Source organism: Lathamus discolor, chromosome 3, assembly GCF_037157495.1.
Source record: "Lathamus discolor isolate bLatDis1 chromosome 3, bLatDis1.hap1, whole genome shotgun sequence".
NCBI classification, from domain to species: Eukaryota; Metazoa; Chordata; class Aves; order Psittaciformes; family Psittacidae; genus Lathamus; species Lathamus discolor.
The window spans coordinates 107,178,836-107,201,311 of record NC_088886.1 but is presented as its reverse complement, the minus strand read 5'-3'; the positions used below and the strand labels follow the sequence as shown (position 1 = coordinate 107,201,311).

General features: G+C 48.2%; 1 protein-coding gene across 4 annotated transcripts; it reads left to right on the top strand.

The window, feature by feature from the left end:
• Positions 1-17: 17 nt before the first annotated feature.
• DNAJB12 (DnaJ heat shock protein family (Hsp40) member B12) lies at positions 18-21,842 on the top strand. 4 transcript variants are annotated; one of them, XM_065671066.1, is made up of 9 exons: positions 18-182; positions 5,813-5,987; positions 7,364-7,509; positions 10,582-10,767; positions 12,814-12,893; positions 14,006-14,115; positions 17,163-17,335; positions 18,324-18,466; positions 19,858-21,842. In XM_065671066.1, the coding sequence occupies exons 1-8, from the start codon at positions 50-52 to the stop codon at positions 18,440-18,442; spliced, it is 1,122 nt and encodes a 373-aa protein (XP_065527138.1). In that variant the 5' UTR covers positions 18-49; the 3' UTR covers positions 18,443-18,466; positions 19,858-21,842. The 4 variants fall into 4 exon arrangements, with proteins under 4 accessions (XP_065527138.1, XP_065527137.1, XP_065527139.1 ...); XM_065671065.1 differs by having other exon boundaries at positions 18,324-18,472; XM_065671069.1 differs by lacking the exon at positions 18-182 and adding an exon at positions 5,384-5,672 and having other exon boundaries at positions 18,324-18,472.
• Positions 21,843-22,476: the final 634 nt, after the last annotated feature.

Below are 22,476 nucleotides of genomic sequence, written 5' to 3'. Positions count from 1 at the left end.
GGCCCCGCCCCCACCCACCCCCCCCACCCGCCCGGCAGCCGCCGCCGCCATGGAGTCGAACAGGGACGAGGCGGAGCGGTGCATGGGCATCGCGCTGGCTGCCGCCAAGGCCAACCAGCCCGACAAGGCCCGCCGCTTCCTGGAGAAGGCGCAGCGCTTGTACCCCTCGCCTCGGGTCCGCGGTGAGAGCCCGGGGGGTGTTGGGGAGGGGGGGGCGGCGGGGGACCCGGGGGGGAGCTGGGCCTGCGCCGCCGCCGCCGCCGCCGCGCCTGACCTCTCACCCTCGTAGCGCCTGCGCCGAAGGGGTGGGCGCGTGGGGCACGCCGGGTAGACGAGTCCGCCGCGGGGAGGGGGGGGGTGGCGGTGGGTACGCGGCCGCTCCCAGAGGGCTTAGCGGCGGCTGGGCTGCGCCGCCGTGAGGGGGTCGTAGTGTGTGTGTGTGCCGCAGCCCGGGGGGACGGGAGGGCCACGGAGGCCTCGGCGCTGCTGCCTGCCGCAGACAGCCTGTTACCGGCTGCGTGCGCTTGCCCGAGCTCACTAGGGCGGGCGTGAGGGTGCGAGGGAGGTGTCCGTGCAGAGGGGAGGGCGGGAGGAGGCGCGGTGCGGCCAGAGCTTGGTGGCCTTATTTCCTCCGTAAGAGCTCGCTGGTTCTGTGCCCGCACCCGCGGTCATGGCCACGCGTGGGAGCCTCGCTGCGAGGATGTCGTTGCCGGGGGCCGAAGGGGCTTGGTGAGGGAGAAGGAAGTTCTCGGTCGGGCTGCGGAAAGCCCGGCTCCTTCCCACTCTTCTTCGTCCTCTCACGCTTGGTTTGCCTTCCGGTCCGTCCCTCAGGGGTGCAGCCGTGCTGGCCCTGCTGGAGGATCCCCTCCTCGAGCACCTCAGCCCCAGGAGCAGCGGGCAGCGATCCCGCACAGACTGATGTTCGAGCGTTGCTTGCTGTCCCAGCTCTTCTGCTCAGCGAGCGTGGCTCCTCATTTTGAATGCTGCCATTGACTACCACAGACCAGCTACTGCAGTTCATTACAGCACGCATAAAAAAAACCATCTTCTTCCTTGAAGACCTTCTGCTAATTCTGTAGGTTTTGAGGAACAATCTCATTTCCTGGAAGCTTTACAGCCTACGTAACTAATATGTCACAAAAGCGACTGGGAAGTGGTTTGCAGAAGCAGCCAGGCAGTCCTTTCTCCGTGTGTTCTTATGTTGCAGAAATTTATGCAAAGGGCTGTGGATTCTTTATTACTATTATTTTCTTTTTTCACTTTGACATGCCTTACCTGAGTTATCATTCTGCAGCTGTGTTTTGGTTATCATTCTGCAGCTGTGTTTTGCAGCTTCTCTGCCCTGTAAAGAGCCCAAGGCTTTCCCTGTTGCACAAGGTCTCTTCCCATTCCCTCAAACATAGTGTGTCGTGTTGTCGTGTGTGTGGCATGGTTTTCTTTCCCAGTCAGAGTTTATACTTTTGCGAAACTGCTGGGTAGGAAAAGTGACTTCTGGAGGCAAAAGCATGGCATAGTACACAGAAAAGCTCACCTTGACCAGCATTGTTCTTCCTGAGGAGCTCTGCTAGGGCATGTGCCAGAAAAGCAGATCTGGATGACAGCAAGCACCAGTTTGCAGTATAAAGCCATCAGGGTTTGCCCTAGTCCTGTGGCCTGGGACAGCTGGAACGAAAGGTGGAACATGTACTGTTGGAGAAGAGCATAGGGAAAGAAATCAGAGGAAAGGGAAACAGCAGGGCGGGTTAATGTTAAATACACTGTGCTAATTTGTGGCCAGACCCAACCAAGCTGCTAGTGCAGCTGTGTGAGCTGCTGTCCAAGGACCCTTCGCTTGATGTCCTGCTGGTTGCTTGCCCGTGCACTTTAGGTGTATGGTTGGGAAATGTTGCCAAAGATCCCCCAGTTACACTGTGGTCATTGAGTCTTTACATAGTTTGTATGCCCTTGGGAAATTTCTTCTCAGGAGTTACGCTGGGTTTGGCAATGATCTGCCATGTGGACCTTGCTCAGCCGGCACTTCAGACTCTGACCCTGGCTGGGTCCTACAGGCGTCGTCACAGGATCACAAAAGGGTTTTGCAAGGGAATGTCAGCAAAAACCTTCTACACTGCCACAGCGTGGGACACAAAGTCACACTGGTCACCTGGAAGCGGGAATTTTGGAGAAATTAGCAGAAGTTGGACAAATGCTGCTTAACAAGTGAGGAAGAGTGACCCACAGCACATACCTGGTTGGGAGCTGAGGTAGCAGAACTGAAAACTCATTCAGAGGAGTCTCTGCTTCAGTAGTTCATGAATTTCTGCTGTGCTGTCATTCCACAGAGGACCAGTGTGGCTTTGGGATGTAGATGCAATAGGATTGGGGCTGTAGAACAAAACAGGACTGAACTGAGGCCATATGTGGACTTCTGTGGTTGTTTTGGGGAACTACATTACCAAAAATCTCTTGCCAAGCTGTAGGGAACTGATGCCAAAACATCAAGTGAGTGGGGTGGATGGAGGGACAGCCTCGCAAGGCAAGGTTTAAAAGTAAATGGGAGTTTGCTTCAGGTTTGGAAGGATCAAAGGCAAATACTATGGTTTTGTGAGCACTGTGGTGGTGTAAATATGAGCAAAGGAAGGATTTATTTTTCTGAAAGCTGAAATCCATTAAGTTCCTAAGCTCAAAAGCTCGTTCCATGAATTACTGCTTGTTACCTGCTGTCATTTTTATCCTCCAGCCTGTAACAATAGCCTGTATTGGCTGTTGGATTACTGAGTGTTTTTTTCTTGCCCCTACAAACTCTGTGGGGCAGATAGGATATCTGGGCTCATCTCTTGGCCTGCAAGTGTTGTTTGCACTTGCATAAATAACATAATACCCCCACAGTGCAAGGTCTGTAACATGCAATCTGCTGGAGGAGATGAAATGTCCTTCTCAGCTCTAGGCTCCTGGATAAGGGACTGCAAGCTTGTCAAGTTACTGGTGCCTTTGCAAATAATATCTGGTTCTAATCATATTATTAAACATGTGCCTATTCTTTTTGGTGGGATGCAGTATATAAACTTAAGAAGCTACAGGCATGAAGAGGTCATTCTGACATATGGTAAAAAAAAATAGAGAAAGAGTTTAAACAGATGGCACCATCCAGCTGCCAGGGAAATGCATAATGGTGAGACATTTCTGTGCTTGGAGGAGTCTCACTTGGTTTCACAGTGTTGTCACCTGTGCGGTTAGGCCAGGCCTGAATGTTTGCCCCCTGTTCGCTAAAAAGGATGGAGGGCAGTGTCCGAGACTTGCAAGGAAGCGACAATCTGCAGCAGTTTACCCAATACACATGGGCACCACACTTAAGAAAAGGGAAACTGAATTTATACAGTTGGTATTCAGTAGCTGAGAGTGAAGATGGTTTTCATAGCTTCTACACACACTGGATATGTAGGTAAGACAGTGCAAGAGAACAAAGTACCCTTCTGGCTCATATGTTATGGGTCTATTCTGTAGGTACATTGCAAATAAAAGACAGACTAGGGACAACGTGGGCCCTCTCCTGTAAGCTATCAGAACTGGCTACTCTGGATTTGGAAAAGGCTAAGGTTCTGAATGACTTTGCCTCGTTCTTCACTGGCAAAGGCTCTGACCACACCACCCAGGTCTTAGAAGGTGGATGCAGGGACTGTGAGAATGAAGACCTTGGGCCCACTGTAAGAGAGAATCCGGTTCAAGACCATCTTAAGAACCTGAGCATGCACAGGTCCATGGAATCTGATGGAATCCATCCGCGGTCCTGAAGGAGCTGGCGAATGACGTTGCTAAGCCACTGGCCATCGTATTTGAAAAATCATGGCAGTCAGGTGAAGTTCCCGACGACTGGAAAAAGGGAAATATAACCCCCATTTTCAAGAAAGGGAAAATGGAAGACCCAGGGAATTACAGACCAGTCAGTCTCACCTCTGTGCCTGGTAAAATCTTGGAGCACATTCTCCTGGAAGGCATGCTAAGGCACATGAAAAACAACAAGGTGCTTGGTGACAGCCAGCATGGCTTCACTAAGGGGAAATCCTGCCTGACCAATTTGGTGCCCTTCTATGATGGGGCTACAGAACTGATGGACAGGGGTAAAGCAGTTGACGTCGTCTGCCTGGACTTGTGCAAAGCGTTCAACACTGTCCCACATGACATCCTTGTCTCTAAATTGGAGAGACATCAATTTGATGGATGGACCACTCGGTGGATAAAGAACTGGCTGGATGGCCGCACACAAAGAGTTGTGGTCAATGGTTCAATGTGCAGCTGGAGACCAGTAACAAGTGGTGTCCCTCAGGGATCGGTGTTGGGACCGGTCTTGTTTGACATCTTCGTCACTGACATGGACAGTGGGATTGAGTGCGCCCTCAGCAAGTTTGCCAATGACACCAAGCTGTGTGGTCCGGTTGATGAGCTGGAGGGAAGGGATGCCATCCAGAGGGACCTTGACACGCTTGTGAGGTGGGCTGATGCCAACCTTATGAAGTTCAACCACAACAAGTGCAAGGTCCTACACCTGGGTCGGAGCAATCCCAGGCACAGCTACAGGTTGGGCAGAGAAGAGATTCAGAGCAGCCCTGCGAAGAAGGACTTGGGGGTGCTGGTCAATGAGAAAATGGACAGGAGCCGGCTTCAGTGTGCACTCGCAGCCCAGAAAGCCAACCATATCCTGGGCTGCATCAAAAGGAGCATGACCAGCAGGTTGGAGGAGGTGATCCTGCCCCTCTACTCTGCTCTTGTGAGACCTCACCTGGAGTATTGTGTGCAGTTCTGGTGTCCTCAACATAAAAAGGACATGTAACTGTTGGAACAAGTCCAGAGGAGGGCACGATGATGATCAGGGGACTGGAGCACCTCCCGTATGAAGACAGGCTAAGGAAGTTGGGGCTGTTTAGCCTGGAGAAGAGAAGGCTGCGTGGAGACCTAATAGCAGCCTTCCTGTATCTGAAGGGGGCCTGTAGGGATGCTGGGGAGGGACTCTTCATTAGGGACTGTAGTGACAGGACAAGGGGTAACGGGTTAAAACTTAAACAGGGGAAGTTTAGATTGGATATAAGGAAGAAGTTCTTTACTGTGAGGGTGGTGAGGCACTGGAATGGGTTGCTCAAGGAAGTTGTGAATGCTGCATCCCTGGCAGCGTTCAAGACCAGGTTGGACAGAGCCTTGGGTGACATGGTTTGGTGTGAGGTGTCCCTGCCCATGGCAGGGGGGTTGGAACTAGATCATCTTAAGATCCTTTCCAACCCTAACGATTCTATGATTCTGTGGTGCTGCCAGCAGTCAGTGCTGCAGTTCTGTCCCAGAAAGAGTGTCCCATGTGACTGGTATCCCACAGTATCATTTTCTGAGCTCTCTAAAAGATATGGCATTGTCACATAATTTACCTGTATATTCCAAAAGGCAGGAGAGAAAGAAGAATAACATGCTTTATAATATGCTGGAGAACAAATGTGGAAATGCTTCACTGTTAAGGAGAGACGTAAGGAAAAAAGAGGACAAGGATGCACCACTTCGGTGATCCATTGTGGCTCCTGGATTGTTCAGCTGGGTGGGCCTGGGGTTTTGGTGAAGGTTGTGTGTGGTGGGAGAAGGAGGCGATATCTTCAGCAGTAACTCTCACATCTGGGCAAAAAGCAGCAGGAGCTCAAGGGTTCCTGGGTGAAAAGGTGAGAGACTTTCTGATGAAGGACGGGGCATGTTAGAGTGGTGGCAGGGATGAAGAGGGTACTGTCTATGGGCGAGCTGAGAGGGCAGATTAAACTTAGTGGTCTCTTAACTTTTTCTTTTCATCTTTTTGTCATTTCAGTTCTGCTTGAATCACTCAACAAGAACGAGCAATCAGCCAATGGCCAGTCCCAGTCCAAGGAGTCCACAAACCCTCAGTTCAAGAAAATGGGTGGGAACTTCCCATCGGCCAACGGGGAGGTTGGTGGGGAGGCCCCCAAGGGCTACACGCAGGACCAGGTGGATGCAGTGAAGAGGTGTGTGCATGGCTCTCCATGGCTTCAACCTGCAGTTTGTTTGAATTGGTTGTATGCTACCATTCTGTTTTTCACAGGGATTTAAAGATTTCAGCTTTGAACCACATTGGGTGGGTTTTAGCTGGCTGGGTGTTACAAGCGTCCTAGGAGGATTTATAGCTACACCAGCTCTGGGAATCAGCTGGGTTGGGTCTATGAGGGATGAGATTTCCCCCCAAAGGCATGCACGAGGGCTTGAGCTGTAAGCATATAGGCCTATTCCTGGCAGAGGTCCAAAGAGGCATTTTGGATGCATTCATCTCATGGACTTCACATTAATGTTTGCTTTAGTGTTATTCAGTAATGCTGTGAAAATCCCATGTGCTTCCATGAGATCCTGTAGGTGGAAGTCAAGGCTCACAGCTTGCAGAAGGTAGCCCTCCTGCTCTAAGCTTTGGTCTAGTAGCAAGTGACAGGACGTGTTCCTCTTCCTCTCTCCTGATGATACTCTGTTCCTAGAGCCCAATAAACTAGAAGTCTGCTGTTGGATGCTTCACTCTATTAGCATGATACACTTCTAAAGCTCCTGCTGGAAAATCCCAAGGCATGTTTATCCAGTCATCTGTTTTCCAAATCCTGTTTCAAGCCATTCTTTATTCCTTTCTACCATTTGAAAATACTGGAAGTTGAAGGATGAACTGCAGGCACAGTCACTGGGTAAACTTTGTTTAAGATTATGGACACGGCCTGAATTTCACAAGAGCTGCTGTGGTTAATGGGCTTATGGGGATGTTTGTTACATCATCCATTTCTCCAAAACCCCAGCAAGGTGTGTTCTGTCTCATCAAAGTCATGTGAGAAGGAGAAACCATCGCTATGCTGTGAGTGTGCCCAGAACAAACTGGCTGCACACACAGGCATGGGCAGCTTCCTCTTTCTTCATCTAGTATTCAGCTGATGTTATTTTTAGGTCTGTGAATTAACTGAGTATGAGGAGACTGGGGGAAGGGGACACCCATAGCCCAGCTACCCATCAGATCCTGCCCTGCCAATCCCAAATAGCTTCCAAAACGTGAGCATGATGAATCTGAAGCTTATTAGCCAATGACATTCCTCTGTGGGTGATATCATTGCCTGAGGAGAGGCCCTTCTAACTCTACTGGCTTGACTTGTTCTGTGAGAATGTTTGTATGCTAGTAATGCAGGCACAGTGGGAGTGAGTCGGTGAAAAAATTGGCTCATCCTGTGAGGAATTAATGCTGAGTAAACCAGAGTTCACTGAACAACATTGATTGAAACTGTGATGTGTGAGACGTTGCAGAGTTGATGTACTCAATGCAAAGTGCTTTTCAGAGCTGAAACTAACTGTGCATGTTTTTTCCCTTCTCTGCTGTCAGGGTAAAGCAATGCAAAGATTACTATGAAATTCTGGGAGTAAACAGAGAAGCTTCTGACGAGGACCTCAAAAAGGCTTACCGGAAACTTGCACTGAAGTTTCACCCAGATAAGAACCACGCACCAGGGGCTACAGAGGCATTTAAAGGTAAAAAGCATTTCCAACTCTTTGGTTTGACCTCATCTATCAGGCAGTGGTGCTGAGCTGGGGTAGCAAGGACTCTTTAAGAACAACCTCATGAGCCAGGTAGAGTGAAATAAAGTTCTTCTTTGTAAAGTTGTCTCTCTTCTAATCTGGTTGTATTACAAATAAAGTGTAAGATTAAAATAATGAGCACAGGTAGGATTCACCTCTGCTAGTTGGACAAGGAGAAGCCTTCCTTCCTTTTCTCCTAGCAACCCTTCCTATGTGTTACTTCATCCTCCTTCCGCGCTGCTCATAAGGAAAGTCCCTCGGGATGTTACCAGTGTCTTTCCTGGAGAGATGCAGGATCATTCACCCAGCAGGGAGAAGCTCGAAGTCCTGCAGCCACCCAGCACGGCACAGGTGCTGGGATGCACCCCTGTCAACTGACAAATCCAGCAGAGACCCACTGAATTGTTCAGTACTAGAGGCAGCTGCTGGGTTCATGAGTCCCTCGAGAGAAACACTGTTGGGAAGGCCCAGTGGCAGGAAACTCAGAACTTGTGTTTAGGCTCTTCCACTCATTGAGAATTTCAGGCAGCCAGTAAGCCTTCAGGTTTCTAAGCAAGCACTCAGAACCTGACCATTGTGAAAGCCTACAGATGGAATTGGTGGATAGAAAACCCAGGTGAAAATTCTTAGGGTGAAACCATCAGCCATACAACTGAACCCAGTCAGAACTCAAAAAGGGTCCTCAGGAGGTTCAGTTCTGCTGCAAAAAGCCCAGTTCTCAGGGCCTCTCTACAAATGCAGCAGGGATGTTTCTGGGTAATAAGATACCTTAGAAGTGGCATAATTTTCCAAGAGAATTGCTATTGCTTGGAACGTATAGCCCTATTTTCCTTTGCAAACTGCAGAAGTTTGATTATTACAGTTTTGCTAAATGCAGAACCTCTTGATGCCAGTTGTACAGCACAGTTTTTGCAGTGTTAAGGCATTTAAATAACAACATCTGATTCTGGCCATCTTGGGAGTGAAATACATGAGATGTCTGCTGGAGCAGGGAGCAAGGCTAGCCTGGTGTGAGTGTATTGATACGGTATTCGGGTATGCTTCTAGCAGACATGAATTCAGCAGTAAAAGTCTTATGTAAGGTTTGTTCAAGACTTTTTAGACTTAAATCCCTAACTGATAAAGTGTGTTGCCATTAGCAAATAATGAGCTGACCCCCAGCTACTTGGGAGAACCTGTTTTAGTATGGGGGACAGATTAAAGAGTGAGCATCTGCAGACATCTGTCTATGCCGCATGTGCAGTAAGCCGATGTTGGATAGTTTATCCTTAGATCCCTGCTCAGTGGCGAAAGGCAGGTTTCTTCACCTGTAATCTTAAATAATGATGTTTGCTGAACGCTGTGACAAGAGTTACGTGCCAGAAGTCGTGCGTTAAGCAAGGTGCCCTTTATCCTCCAGTGCTGAGCTATCTGCTATCTCTCCTCCAAGCCTTGCCTCATTCGTTCCCCTGTCCTTCAGCCCCTGAGCTGAACTCCTACTTTTCAGGGCTCACTGAAGTCCAGCTGTTTGGTTCCAGAGGGTGAAGGGGAAAATGTGCACTGCTGTGAGGATTTTAGTTAATCTTTCCTTACATTGATGTATTAGGTGAAGTCTTGGTATTCATCTTCCCAGTGACAGCTGATAAAGTATTACAGCTTGTCCCAAGACCTTGTCTCGGTCTGTCGTTGTAGTTAGCTGCAGTTTATTTTCTGGCAGATCTGCATCACTACCTTTGGCTGATACTCGAGAAAGAGTTGAAACTGGCTACTTTGAGCTAAAATCCTGATCTGGAATGAGATGGTTTTTGGGCTTTGTCAGCAGAAAGAAATGAACAAGACCCTGAACCACTACATTTTCATTGCTTAATCATACAGTTTAAAAGATCAAATTAATATGCTGAGAGACAGGCCTTGTCGTCCAGCTTCACTGCCTGTTTGTAGAAGTGTTTGCTCTGTGTGAACTAATTATAACCAAGAAGGAGAGCAAGTGTACTGATATTACATCCTCCACACCCCAAATCTCTGGTCTAAGAAGAAACCGTACACCTCAATCTGACTACCAGCAAAATGTTGGATCTTGGAGTTAATCTCCTCCAAAGGGCATGTATCTCCCTTTTCTATCACTTCTGCCCCTGCCTTTCATACAGCGGGCAACTACTGTCATGAACATTTTTGCCTTCTTGCGACACAAGGAGGAGAGAGGATAGGCTCTGAAGTCACGTAGGGAGGCTCTTGGGTAAGTTGGTGCAGAGGCGAAGTGGTAAGCTGGAACGTGTCAACAGAGAAGTACAGAAATAGAAGGGTGATAGGCAGATACTCTGGTAGAAAGGCTCAAACATGCTGAGCTGGGGAACTGGAGGGGCTTTAGTTCCATGACATTTCTACCATCACAGGCACTAACAGTCCTTGTAATTATGCACCTTATTTTTGGCATCTAGAAATCTTGCAATTCGTAGTTGGTGGACACAGCTTCTAGCCAGTGTTTTCTTACTAGCTCTTATGGGAGGTTTTAAAAGTCTCTTTCAGTGTCCTAGCCCTTATATAAATTCTCTGCAGTTTTGGTTTTAGGCTATGATATTAGATTCCCTTAGTGCTACTTCTGAATAAAATTTGTCAACTGAACTTGTATTTTCCTATACAGTTGCTTAGGACTTGGGCATTAGTTGTTCAAAAGAAGTAAGTTTAAGTCAAACATGTAGCTGCTCTGCTACCAGCATTTCCTTTGCAGTTCATAGCTTCATTCATCTGAGAAGGTTTCTCTAGGGACACATACCAAATTTATACCAGTCATATCATAACTTCTTCATTTGAATTAATTAAGGCCTTTTTAATTGAGTCTCTTCTTGTGGTTTCTTTCTGTCTGTGTTTGCTAGAGAAGCGTGCCAGGTGCTAGTGCTCTGCCGCTGAAGTAGCTTGTTGAAAAGATGGGGGTAGTTGAGAATCTCGTTTGTGTAATAAGAAAGGCAAGTCTTGGCAGTTTGCAGGACTAGATGTATTATCTGCAGAAGAAAGAAGCTAATTGCTTCCTTATTGTCAATATTTCAGCCATTGGTAATGCATACGCAGTATTGAGCAACCCAGAGAAGAGGAAGCAGTATGACCAGTTGGGAGACGAGAAACTCAACCCAGCTCGGCACGGACACAGTCACTCGGACTTCCACCGCGGGTTTGAGGCAGACATCTCCCCCGGGGACCTCTTCAACATGTTTTTTGGTGGTGGTTTTCCTTCTAGTAAGCACATTAAACCTTAATCTCTTGAATGGGACCCCATCCTTTTGACAGAGAAACAGTGCAGTAGTGATTTGTATGGCTGTGCAAGGATTGCTGAGTTTGATAAAAGTTCTTTGCACATGACCTAAACACCCAGAGTTTTCTAAGTTGTTCATAGGAGTCCTTGGAGAACTCAGCAGCCAGCAGGTAATACCATCAGAGCTGGACTTGTTTGCAGCTTGGGGTGTTTGATTGCATGTTGGCTGCATTAGCTGTTATTAGGTTGGGTTGAATGTTAGAATAAAATAAGTGTCTTGTTTTAAGGCTAGTTATAAAAATAATCCTATTTTGAAGAAAGCTTTTCTTTCTGGTGGTTTTAGAAGTTAAATCTTCTTATCAGAACAAAACTATGGTAATGCCTGGGCCTTGTTCTTGATCTGTATCTACTCTGCCATGCAGCTGAAGCAGTTTCTCTGAGATCAGTGTCCACTTCCTTCTTTCCACTTTGTCCCATAAAAAAGAGGAAAGTGTTATTCCTACAGCTTAATTTAAACCTCTTGAATTGAAAATTAAATTTGTATCCTGTCTATCCACAGTGCTGATCCTGGTTTGGGGAGCAAGAAAGAACCGATTGACTGTTCCTTCACTTGATCAGTTCCAAGCAAAAAGACAGGTTTAATATAAGGATAAGGGTATTTTATAAGACTCCCTTGTATTTACTCTAGTCATCTTTGACTGGCAGTGGAGGCAGTGGTTATTTGACCTCTGTGGACCAACTTGGAAACATAAATATTTTTGTTTCAGTTGAGGAGATACACTCTGGTAGCTCTTTCCTATCTGGTATGTAAGAACTAACACACTAATGTCTTATACTTGCAAAGGCATCTTGAAGCCTTTTGCAGCATGTTCTGCCTGTCCGAGAGGTACAGTTACTCCAGTTTGAAAACAGGAGGTTGCTATTTTAGCTCGGTCTTTTTTTTCCTTTCCTCACTGCCCCAAGAGAATTCAGGACTCCTTTCTCAGCTGGTCTCCCTTTTCAGCTGTAGTTTCGACATTTAAAACTAGACATGGAAGAGCTCTGTTTTTTGGGTGGAAGAACTACCAAGATTATTTCTTTTTGTAATTGGTTTTAATCTAATGTAAATTCAGTTAAAAGTGAGGAGGCTTGTACAAGATATATCTACAGAGCTGACCCTGCTTTAAGCAGGAGGTTGGACCTTCTGAGATCGCTTCTAAGCTGAAATTTTTATATGATGCTACAAAGTCCTATAGATGGATCTCTGTGCCCACCACCAGTTCCCTTGCAGACATATCTGCTTAGTACCCCTTAGGAATACTTCTTTTTCAGCAGCGGCTTATATAGCTCATTTTTTAAATGTTGGCTACAGGCAATGAATAGAATTTTTTTTGTATGCATTCAGTCTCCTGTGCATATCAGTCTCCTGTGGGGTCCTGTATTTGCTTCACCCTAAAGCTCCTGCCATCTCTGTCAGGGCAGCATGATGGAGTGGCTTGAGTCAGGGCTTTTGGCCAGGTGGCTTCTTGAGCAAAACCATGGATGTGTACCTTGTGCACTGGCACATATGCAGGGATCTCAGGAATAGCCCAAGTCTGTCAAATCACCACTTCACTGAGACATCCCAGTTCCAGCCTTGAAGCAGCCCATCCAAGGCAGATAATGGTCTTCTGGCTCTGAACTGGCTGGCATGCTACTGGCTACGAGGCAGCAGCATGCGAGCTGACGAGCTGACAGTCAGTCTAGGCGAGCTGAAATGAGAGTGGTGGTGCTGTCAGACCAAATCTAAGTGTGAGCACAGCATGGATTCCTTTACAATCTCTATGTCGTTACATCCTTGCTGAGTGTGGCCTGAACCAAAGAAACAGATCAAGCCTGTTCGACAATGTTCAAAGTTAAAATTCCTGAATTTGCTGTTGCCAGCACCCTACATTTTCCTGCTGTATTTTCACTGGTGAGGCTGACATAGAACATAGACACCCTTTGTGGTCCCTTCCCACCCAGCCAGCACCATCGCTGACTTTTGTGTAACACTTCTCTTTTGTCCGTAGGTAACGTTCACGTGTACAGCAACGGCAGGATGCGATATACCTACCATCAGAGGCAGGACAGACGAGAACACCAGGGTGACGTAAGTGGAGAACAGGCTGGGGGCTGGGAGTTTAAAGGTTGTTCCGACACATGAGGTGTGAGCTAGTCGGGGTGGCCGTCTTGTGAAACAGTCCTGCTTGTTTCCACCCTCCTGAACAGAAAGCTAGAGTCATGGGAAGTGAGCTGCCTTCAGGATTTACACCAAGCTGCAGTTTAATTTGCTGCTGGTGGTTCTCCTGGGCTCTTACAGCTGTCATCCAGTGGGGAAAACGCTGGTGTCTCTTTAAACAGTGCTGCCTTGAAATAAGATGGTACCAGTAAAGTGTTCCTGTCTTTACCACAGAATAAGCATTTCCTTTCTGATTTAATTCTGTAATTTCAAAGGGTAAAATGCACTTTTCAGATAATATGGATGCTCGTGGCTCCTTCTCCCTTTTATTCCAGTATCGAAGATGGGGTGTTTCTAATCTGTGATGCTTAATTAACCAAGGAAGGCACTTTATAGCATGAACTATTTTTATGTTTTCCCATCACAGAATATCTAAGTATATCTCCAGCACTCCAAGCCCTCTGGTCTAGAGCAGTGGGAATGAGGGACTTACTGTTCAGGAAACCAGGGTTATATAGTGAAGATTACTGTTTTCTGGGCATAACCAATTATATTTAGAAACAAACAACTAAAACTCCCTGAATATGTTTTCTCAAGCTTAAAGGGGAAAGTGTACTCTGCTGAGACAGGAGGGAGCTCAGGAGGTGAGGTAGAGAGGGAATTAACTTTCATCTGACACTGAAGAGGGGAGAAGGTTCTGCTCACTAGCACAAGCAGGACAGAAAACACGTGCTCTAGAAAAACGAAATACGGGCATGAGACTTGAAATTCACTCAGTATCCCTGCCAGGCCCCTCTGCCCTCTGTCACATCCAGAGAAGGGGCAGTGGGTTTGGGCCTTCAGTCACGCTTCCTTTCCTGGGTGGGAACTGTGGGCTGATGAGTTCCCCTGAGTTATTCTGGAGTGCCTCATAAGCCAAATGCCTGTGAAAAGCAGGAGAATCGAGGCTGTCTTAGGGCTGGGAGGGTGAGAGGGTGATGTTATGGGATGCTTTGTGTACACGTGTACAGGTGGCACTCCACTCTGTGTTTCTGTTCCTACAGGGTGGCCTTGGGTTGTTTGTCCAGCTGATGCCTATCCTCATCCTGATCATTGTGTCTGCCCTCAGCCAGATGATGGTCTCCAGCCCACCTTACAGTCTGAGCCATAGGCCGTTAGTACCCATTACTCTAAAACTTACCTAGCTGGGGAGGGGGTTGGGTTCTGGAGGGCAGGGTGGCGTGATGGGGTAGGGATCGAGGCTGTCTGGTTCTTCTGTCTTTTGAGGGGGTTTGGGTTGGGGTTTTTTTTGCTTTATCTCATCACAGCGTTGCTTTTGTTGGCAGATGTCTCACACATCAGTGAAGGCCTCCTGGTTCTCAAACAGGTCTTGAGATGAAAGGTGTACAGAAGGTTGTAGGGTGCTCACTTGCCTAAGGAAGTTCTTTGACAGAAACCTTCTGCAGCTGGGCGTTTCTGTCCTAGAAAGGGGCAGATGAAATGACTTTGAGAGACACTAGCTGAGCACCAAGATCCCATATGCAGAATGAATTGAGATGCAGAGTTAAATTGGACTGTGAAAAACAAAAGCTAGATCTGTTCTTCATGAAAGCCTCAGTTTATGCTTAGCACAGAGCAGTAGAGGAAAAGAAGGAATAAAACACACGTAGAGTAAAAGACACTCCTAGGAAAATCCCCTGTTTTTTAAGCTGTTTCATTCTAGATCCAGTGGAAATGCCCTGATATGCTTGCTTGGCTGACAAATTAAGTGAGTCTATTCTTACCCACTTTGAAGTGCCAACAAGGAATGGGAAAACAGGCTTGATTTCTGGCTGCTTGCATCATTCTTGACAAAAGCCTAATGTATTTTCACTGGAAGTTCCTTATATGTATTTAAAGAGGGTAGACTGGTTACAGCCAGTGGTCCCTGTTTAGTTTCACAGGTGACAAAGTTTGCCATTGATGATGTTAAATACTATAAATCGCAGCTTAGCTTTCAGGTCCAAGGTGAAGACTATGATATTAGTGCTCAGAGCCGAAAGGTGGAGTGGTTTTTAAGAGGGCACAGTTAAGGGTTATTCTGAGAAGCTAAAGAATATTGAGATGTGACTTCTGCAGTTGATATTAGGACTGCAAATTAAGCGTAAACATATGTATATCAGTTTGGTTTATACTGGTGAAGAGGTGGTTTGTGGAAGACATTTAGTGGAGGACAGCTTCGAAGTGGGCAGGGATTTGCTTCCAGCCTTGTCAGCTGTCAGAGAAAAGCCATCCCTGAGTCTCAGCTGTTTCTCTGCTGCTTGGTTCCCTGTTCCCTCTGCTGTCCCTGCCTCTGCATGCTCAGGTAGCAGCAAGCAAACCAGTTCCAAAGTTTGGATTTGGACAAGAGCAGCAAATGAGCCGATCCAGACCTCTGCAATCCTTCCTGAGTGACCGGGGCACTCCAAATGGAATTAGCCCTGGAGCAAAAGGCGCGCTGTGCCGGCAGGCGGTGCTGCTCGCTCACTCACCCGCGCAGGCAGCCCCGCTGCCTCTTGTAAAGGGAAATGCTGTGCTTGGCTGTCGTCCAGCAGAAAGCTGGAGCTTGCTGCACTGAACTCAGTGACCAGGAGGCGAGAAGCTTTTAAAAACCGGGTTAGGTTTCAATGGCACACAGAGATTTTAATGCCACTTCTTGACAGTGAAGCTGTCACTGAAAGAGGTGGAGTCCTAAAGAGCCATTTGTTACTTGATTACTTTTTTCAATCTCTTCCAAAACCTAGCTTTCTGCTGAAGGGGCTCTCTGGCTGTGGGCCTGACTCTGACACCCTGCTCTTCAGTAACACCTCATCGAATTTGCATGACTTAATAATTGCATGTCTGACTTCAGGTGGCAGGTTTCTTGAACCAGGTCCTGCCCTTGTTTTGATGCTTCACACTCAAGCATGCTGCTGAAGCTCTGCAAGCTTAAGTACTCCTTCTGTGAGGGTACGCTTTGTTGCCTCCGTAGTTCATCATTATACAGAAGCAGCATATGAACTTCAGGAGAACTTTTGGCCCTGTCTGGACAGGTGAAATAGTGAGCCGAGCTTTTTCCAGAGCTGCATCTCTGCCAGCAGGCACTGCTGGAGTTGCATTAGCCTTTCTCTCGAAGAATGCCAGTAGAGCCTTTTGGTCACGTTCAGTCTATCCGATTACCCACCACTCATCTATGAGTGCTGGACCTTGATGAAACTTGCAGACGTCTTCGAATCACTCCTGTAAACCCTGATAACAGACTGAAGGGCTAGCCAGATGAGTGAATGTTTATACCTGGCTTAAAAATCAGGCTCACTTTTAATGCAGCAGCCAGCTGGTATTTATTATGGGAAACTTTGGGCATGTTTCCAGATGGAGCTGTTCTTTATGAATCCAGCATTTGGGCACAGGTCCTGTGTTACAGCTTGCAAACACTCCCTAGTGAGTATCTTTAGGTTTGCTGAAGTGTCAGGGAAAATATGTACAGGGCTTTGTCTGAAATGCAAATCCATGGGGGTAGGGTAAGAAGAGATTTCCTTCTAGAAAGTACTTTCTGTGCTAGCTGGTGCAGGTTGAGTGCAGAGCAGATCTAATTTTGTTCTTGCAGCCACAGTGTTCGTTGCAGCATGTGATGTGGTAAAGGAAGCTGACGCTCTTGGGGTTAGCAGATATCTTAGCAGAGGGGACTGGGTTTGACTTGGCAGAGGGGAGGCTGTGGGGAGCTGTGACAGTAGCCCCTGCTCTGTCCTCACCTTGGTGCTCCCCTGCTCTGCACAGGCACCGTTCTGCCTTGCTGGCTGCTCTCACCCTGCGCTGCACAAGCATCAGCCTCCAAGCTTTGTAACCATCCTTGGGGCTCACTGCCAAAAACAGATGATGGTGTCGTCAGCAAGGAAACTGCAGAAAGATTTAATTAGTGCTGAAAATTCTAGTGAACACTTTAAGTGGGCTTAGGCCTTGGGCAATCTGCCTCAGAGTTATATCTGTATTCAGAGCTCTCCCACCTAGCTAGAGGCCTGGCAGATTTTATCTCCCTGTGTTAGCATTTCATTTCCACGAGAAATGCTTCTCCTTTCCAAACCTTCAAGCCTGTGGATGCTTAGGAGCGATGTATGTTTTCACTGTTCTGGCATCGTGGCACATTGTGCATTATAAATTGCTGGGAGCTTTTGCTATTCCCTTGAAGCATGTCCTACACTGTTCTGCCTCTTCTCCCTGAACTAGGTCTGTGGGTCACACACACAAGAGAATGACAGAGCACTTGAAGGTCATCTACTACGTATCTGAGAACTTTGCAGATGAATACACAGGCACGAACCTGAAAAACGTTGAAAAGAGCGTGGAGGAGGACTACATTGCAAACCTTCGAAATAACTGCTGGAAAGAGAAGCAGCAGAGTGAGTAGTGTGGGGTCAGGAGTGGAGGGTCTTGGCTGCTGCATGAGGTCAGCTTTGGAAAGGTCATCAACTGGGGACTGAGCTAGGCTAAGGTTATACTTTAACACGGTGCGAGCACATTTCCTGTGTTGTTGGCTATTTGTTTCACTTTGTGACTTTGTGACAAATGCGGTATGTGGGGTTTGGGGTTTTTTTCAACGCTGCTGTAGAACTGGTCAGACAAGAGTTGTGCCTCAGAGATTCTGGAGGGGGAAGGTTGCAGCCGCCTGATTTTCAGGAGGGCTCTCACAGCTCTGTGTAATATTGTAGTTGTTTGAGGACCACGTCTAAAAGTCTGTTGCCCGTGGAGTCCTCCATCCCACATCCTATCCCTGTTCAGAAGGGTGTGGTGGCAGCACTGACATTGCCTTGCATGCTGCTGAGGGCATGCAGGGTCTGGAGGAACAGCTGCCCGGACAGACAGATGGGAAATGATCTGGCCAGGCAGCACAGTGTGGCAAGGGCAGCAAACTTTTTGCGGAGTCCCAGGGGTGACCTGACTTCCTGCCTGCCCGTTCCCACCTGGTGATGATCACAGCTCTTGGAGCAGTGGTCAGGGTAGGATGTGAGTGCCTGGGATGCAGGAGGGGCTGTTAGAGACCCAGACAGTGCCAGGTGAGGCCAATGCTTGAAGCTTTGACCCTCTACGTTTCTTCTGCTGGGGTAACCATTGTGTAGGCTGCCTCATGAGCCTCCTGGGACTAGAGGCAGGTTCTGTTAGGTTCCTAAGGTTTGTTTCCCGGGATGGATGAGCTGTCAGCATACGTTAGCTTACGCCCATCCTGTCCTAAAGGGCACAGGGCATTTCCTCAGCCTCATCCTGTGCTTCGTCTTGCCTTGCAAACGGTGAGTTGCCTCCTGTTCCTGGCAGAGCCCATGGTGGGATGTGGCCTGGCAGGTGGGTCTCCTTCCACATCGGGTTCATAACGCTGGGCTTTTCCCTTTGCAGAGGAAGGCTTGTTGTACCGGGCACGCTACTTCGGAGACTCGGATTTGTACCGACAAGCACAGAGCATGAGCACCCCCAGCTGTAGCAGACTGTCAGACGTTCAAGCCCTGCATGGATAGTCACCGCCTGCCCACTCAGCAGAGGTCTAAGTATGAGCTGGTGATGCTTCTCCTGGCAGCAGAGCAGAGCACAATAGTGCTTTTCATACTTACTTAAATCTCTGAGACACAGATACTCATGAGTCTCCTCTGGATGCACACACGTCATGGGGGGAAGCACCCCCCGCTGTCAAGCATACACTTGTTAATCAGGAAATTGATTTTGTTTAGTTTGCATGTTGGCACCCTCGGCTCTCTCCAAGCTCCCTGTTTTATCTGGCACTGGCAGTGTTGGGTCTTTAGGAACAGAGCAAAAGACCCAGGCTTGTTGGTGACACAGCTGAGGTCTTGTCAACTATGCTTGCGATAGAGCAGCCGTGCACGCCTCGGCTAGTTGGGAGCTTTTTACCAGCCATGGCAAGCAGCTGCCATGTTTTAATGAACCCTTTCTTGGTTGCTTTATTGTCTGTTTTACTGAAAAAGCTGTTGTCCGCTGGTACTTGAAGCAATATGATGACAGGGAATGCACTCCTACCAAGCAGATGCTCCTTGCCCCTGCTGTTGTCTTCCCATGACACTCCAGGAGAACAAAGCAAATGGCCAGAAGTTCACAGCAGGTTGTAGCAGTAACTTACTGTGTTAAACTGGGAATCAAAACAGCTGAGGGGGCGCCTGGAAGACTTCGGGGTTAGAGAGCTTGGATTAAGGCGAGCCCAGGGAGCACGTGTGAGACCAGGTGTGCTGGGTGACAGGAGAACTGCACGAAAATAAGGAGAAAAATCGGCATGCATTTTGGAGTCCTTTTTCTGCTTAATTATCTGAGCTGATCTCCCCTACCAGATAGCGCTGGGATGGCTGTAGAACACCCAGGCCCCTCCTACCACAAAGTTATTGGAAAACAGGGTTTCCATAGAGAATTAATCAGAGGTGAAGCTTGCCCCAAATGTGGATTTTACAGGCACCACTTAGGCTTGTGCAGACTGCTTGAGGCTGTCGGACACCTAGCTGCTTGATTTATAGACACAAGTAAGGAGGTTTAGCAGGAGAGGTTTTGTTTGGTTTTTATTTTCCTTGGCAAAGGGAGTGCGCCTGAAAGTTTGGCCTTTCAAACAAATCCCCTGGGTTGCATTCGGCCTTTTTTTGGGTGTATCCTGTTTATGGAGCCATTCTTATCTTGATATACGCGCTCTCCTGTTCTGATAACTGCGCCTCTTCTTTCATGACAGACCAGCATTAGCTGCTTTTCTTCAATTGCCTCTCTGTACCTGTGGTCTGAAAAGAGAGCTGCTCTTAGGCAGAGGGCCCGCTGCAGATTGAAACAGTGCGACTGACAAAGCTGCTGCCTGTATTGGGGGGGGGGGGGGGACACACGAAGGGGGAGGTACAGTGTCGTGCGCTTGTCCAGAGACTGACACCGCTACCGCTTTTGTCCCCAGACTCTTGAAATGCCTGAAGACTTTTGGTGAAGTGCACTGAATCGAGGTGACAGACTTGCTATTTCAAAGAATCAAACCTTACCTTACAAATGGAATTGGAGAATTAGCAACGCACAACTGCCCTCTTTCTTCTCTCTGCCCGTCTCCACCATTCTACGTACATCTGGGGCAGCGATTAGGACAGGAAATCGAGCTGCCCGTGTTCCTCCTTCCCTTCTGACACCGCTAGCGTGCAACAGTCTCGTTGCTCCTGGGATCCCACAACCCTGAGAGCAGACACGTAGAGTGTAAAAACACAACGTAACTGTAGAAGCCATGGAGCAGAAGGACATCCTTTGTGACCGTGCTGGTCACTGCCGACGGAGAGAGGAATTGGACGATTTGGTGATAAAACTCTAAAGAAAAGAAAACCAATATATAATCTATTTAGAATTAATTTATAGCTGTATATATGTTGTACTTTTAAACTATGCAGGGGTTGGATGATTAAATTATTTTGTCTTCTGCCCGCTTTGGTAAACGGGGAAGCGGGAAGCCTCTTCCCAGGGTGTCTCGTCCTGCAGCGCTTTCCTGCCTGACACACTAACACAAGAATCACTTTGCAGTTACTGTAATTTACTTTCTGGAGGACAGCGGCATTCTGCGCCTTGGGATGTCGATACCGGCCCTTCGGCTTGTAACAAAAGGAATTCCAGCACTGTAGGGGGTAACAGAGAAAGGGGGGAAGCTGTCCAGATTTGTGGTGTGGTTCTGCTGCGTTGGCAGAAGCTGCAGCAGGTCATCTGAGCCCCGGCGTCGCACTCGGTGGTGGGGAGGACTGTCCCGGATGGGCTTTGCTCATCAGTCGTTAGGTTTGTTTGTGCACGTAACTTCTTTTTGTGCAGAGTCTGCTTTAATTTTGCCTCGTAATCAGCGTGCAGCGTTCGCTCTGTAAAGAGGGCTTTCCACGAGCTGCCTCCCTTTGTTACAGTTGTTTCTGGTCTGTCCTACACTTGGGGTTCCTCACCCACCAGCATTCCTGTTTGCAGCTTGGCTGTGGCCTTGACACCCTGTCTATCTCTGACGTTTCCTAGAGGAGACCTCTAGAATACTGCTAATTCATAAGAAACAGAGCTTCCTATCGCTTCTGTTGAAAGAAGTGTTGCTGGGGGAGATCGGCGCGTGCGCCGGAGCTCTCCTTGGACCCCACCTGAGCTCTGCAGCACATCTCTCACTCCATCACCGCTGGGCAGGACTGGCCTAAGGGCAGCGGGAGAGCACTCAAGGTTAGGAGCCATCTCTTCAAAGCAAAGCTGGCACGAGCTGAGCTACCTTCCGTGGGATAAACTGGATTCTTTTCCTTGGCACTCTTCAGTTCATTTTTGTCTAAAGACATTTCCAGTGAGAACCGTCCCCCGACCCACTTAGGGGAATGAATCAGAAGCATGGCAGCTCCCGGGTGGGATGGCAGGGGCTGGAAGAGGTGAGAGGTAAGGTGGTTTGGTTTCTTTGCCATTAGGAACCCACGTGCTCTGTCTTCAGCCATTTATTTCTTTCGCAAAATACTGGCCTGCCTGTTAGCTGCAAGCCTTACTATCCCACAGGCACCGTTACTTGGACCTGATTTTAAAGGATTGGGGTTTCTTGGTTGGTTTGTTGGTTTCCTTAAATTATTCTTCTACCTTTGGTGGCAATTGGATGGAAGTTGGGTGGCATTTGGAAATAGCTTCTACTAGAGGCTCAGGCTAGCCGGCACAAAGAGATCCTGGGGAGGGGGTTAAACAAGAAACATGTTCACGTAAGTTGCTGGATGTCTCACACAACAGCATTCCTTGCCCGGAGCCTGCCCACCAAACCCTTTTGATTATATTTTTCCAAGTAGATACCCATGGATAATAACGACCCAGAAGGCGTAGATCCTAAGGGATGCTCAGAGCGGCTGTATCTCTCGATTTAGAATTAATTATACAATTGTACATCTATAAATAAATGTTTATAATGTGAAAGGCTCCTGCTGTGTTGGTGTCCTGCGGATCCTTGCCCCAGCCAGCTCTGGTTTTACAGCTCCTTCTTCACACCACCTTTGGTGCATCCACACAGGTGTTCAGTGAATGGGATTTGGTGTCTCTGCTGTCCCAGCAAGCCCCAGCGGCTGGGAGCTCCAGCACTGCAGAGGCCTCCCCGGCATGGGAGAGGGAAGGACAGGGAGAAGATGGAGAGCAGGTAGTGCCCCCCGAATTAGCCGTGGGTCCTGGTAAGGGGATGGCAAAGGCTTAGAAAGATACCTTTGCTTCAAACTGGTTCCACAGGGATGCTCCCGGTGGGGTGCCTTGTGCCTCATCTTCCCTCGAATCAAAGCACCTTTGTTAGCCAGGTCCCCCACATCCTCTGGCCAAGCTCTTTTTGGGGATGCTTTCTTCTCACCCCAGAATCCCACCATCCTGGCAGCAGCATCCTAGTGTTCAAAGGTGCCCTTCAGACAGGTCTGGGGAGGGCGGTGGGCAGGAAGGCTTGGGCTGCCTTTGTCCTGGATGGAAATGTGGCCTAGACGTGTTTCCCAAGAGCAGAAACTGCCGGCTCTTGGTGCAGGCCTGACCCCTCTGGTGCTCCCCCCCCACCTCCCTAGCCCCACACATCAAA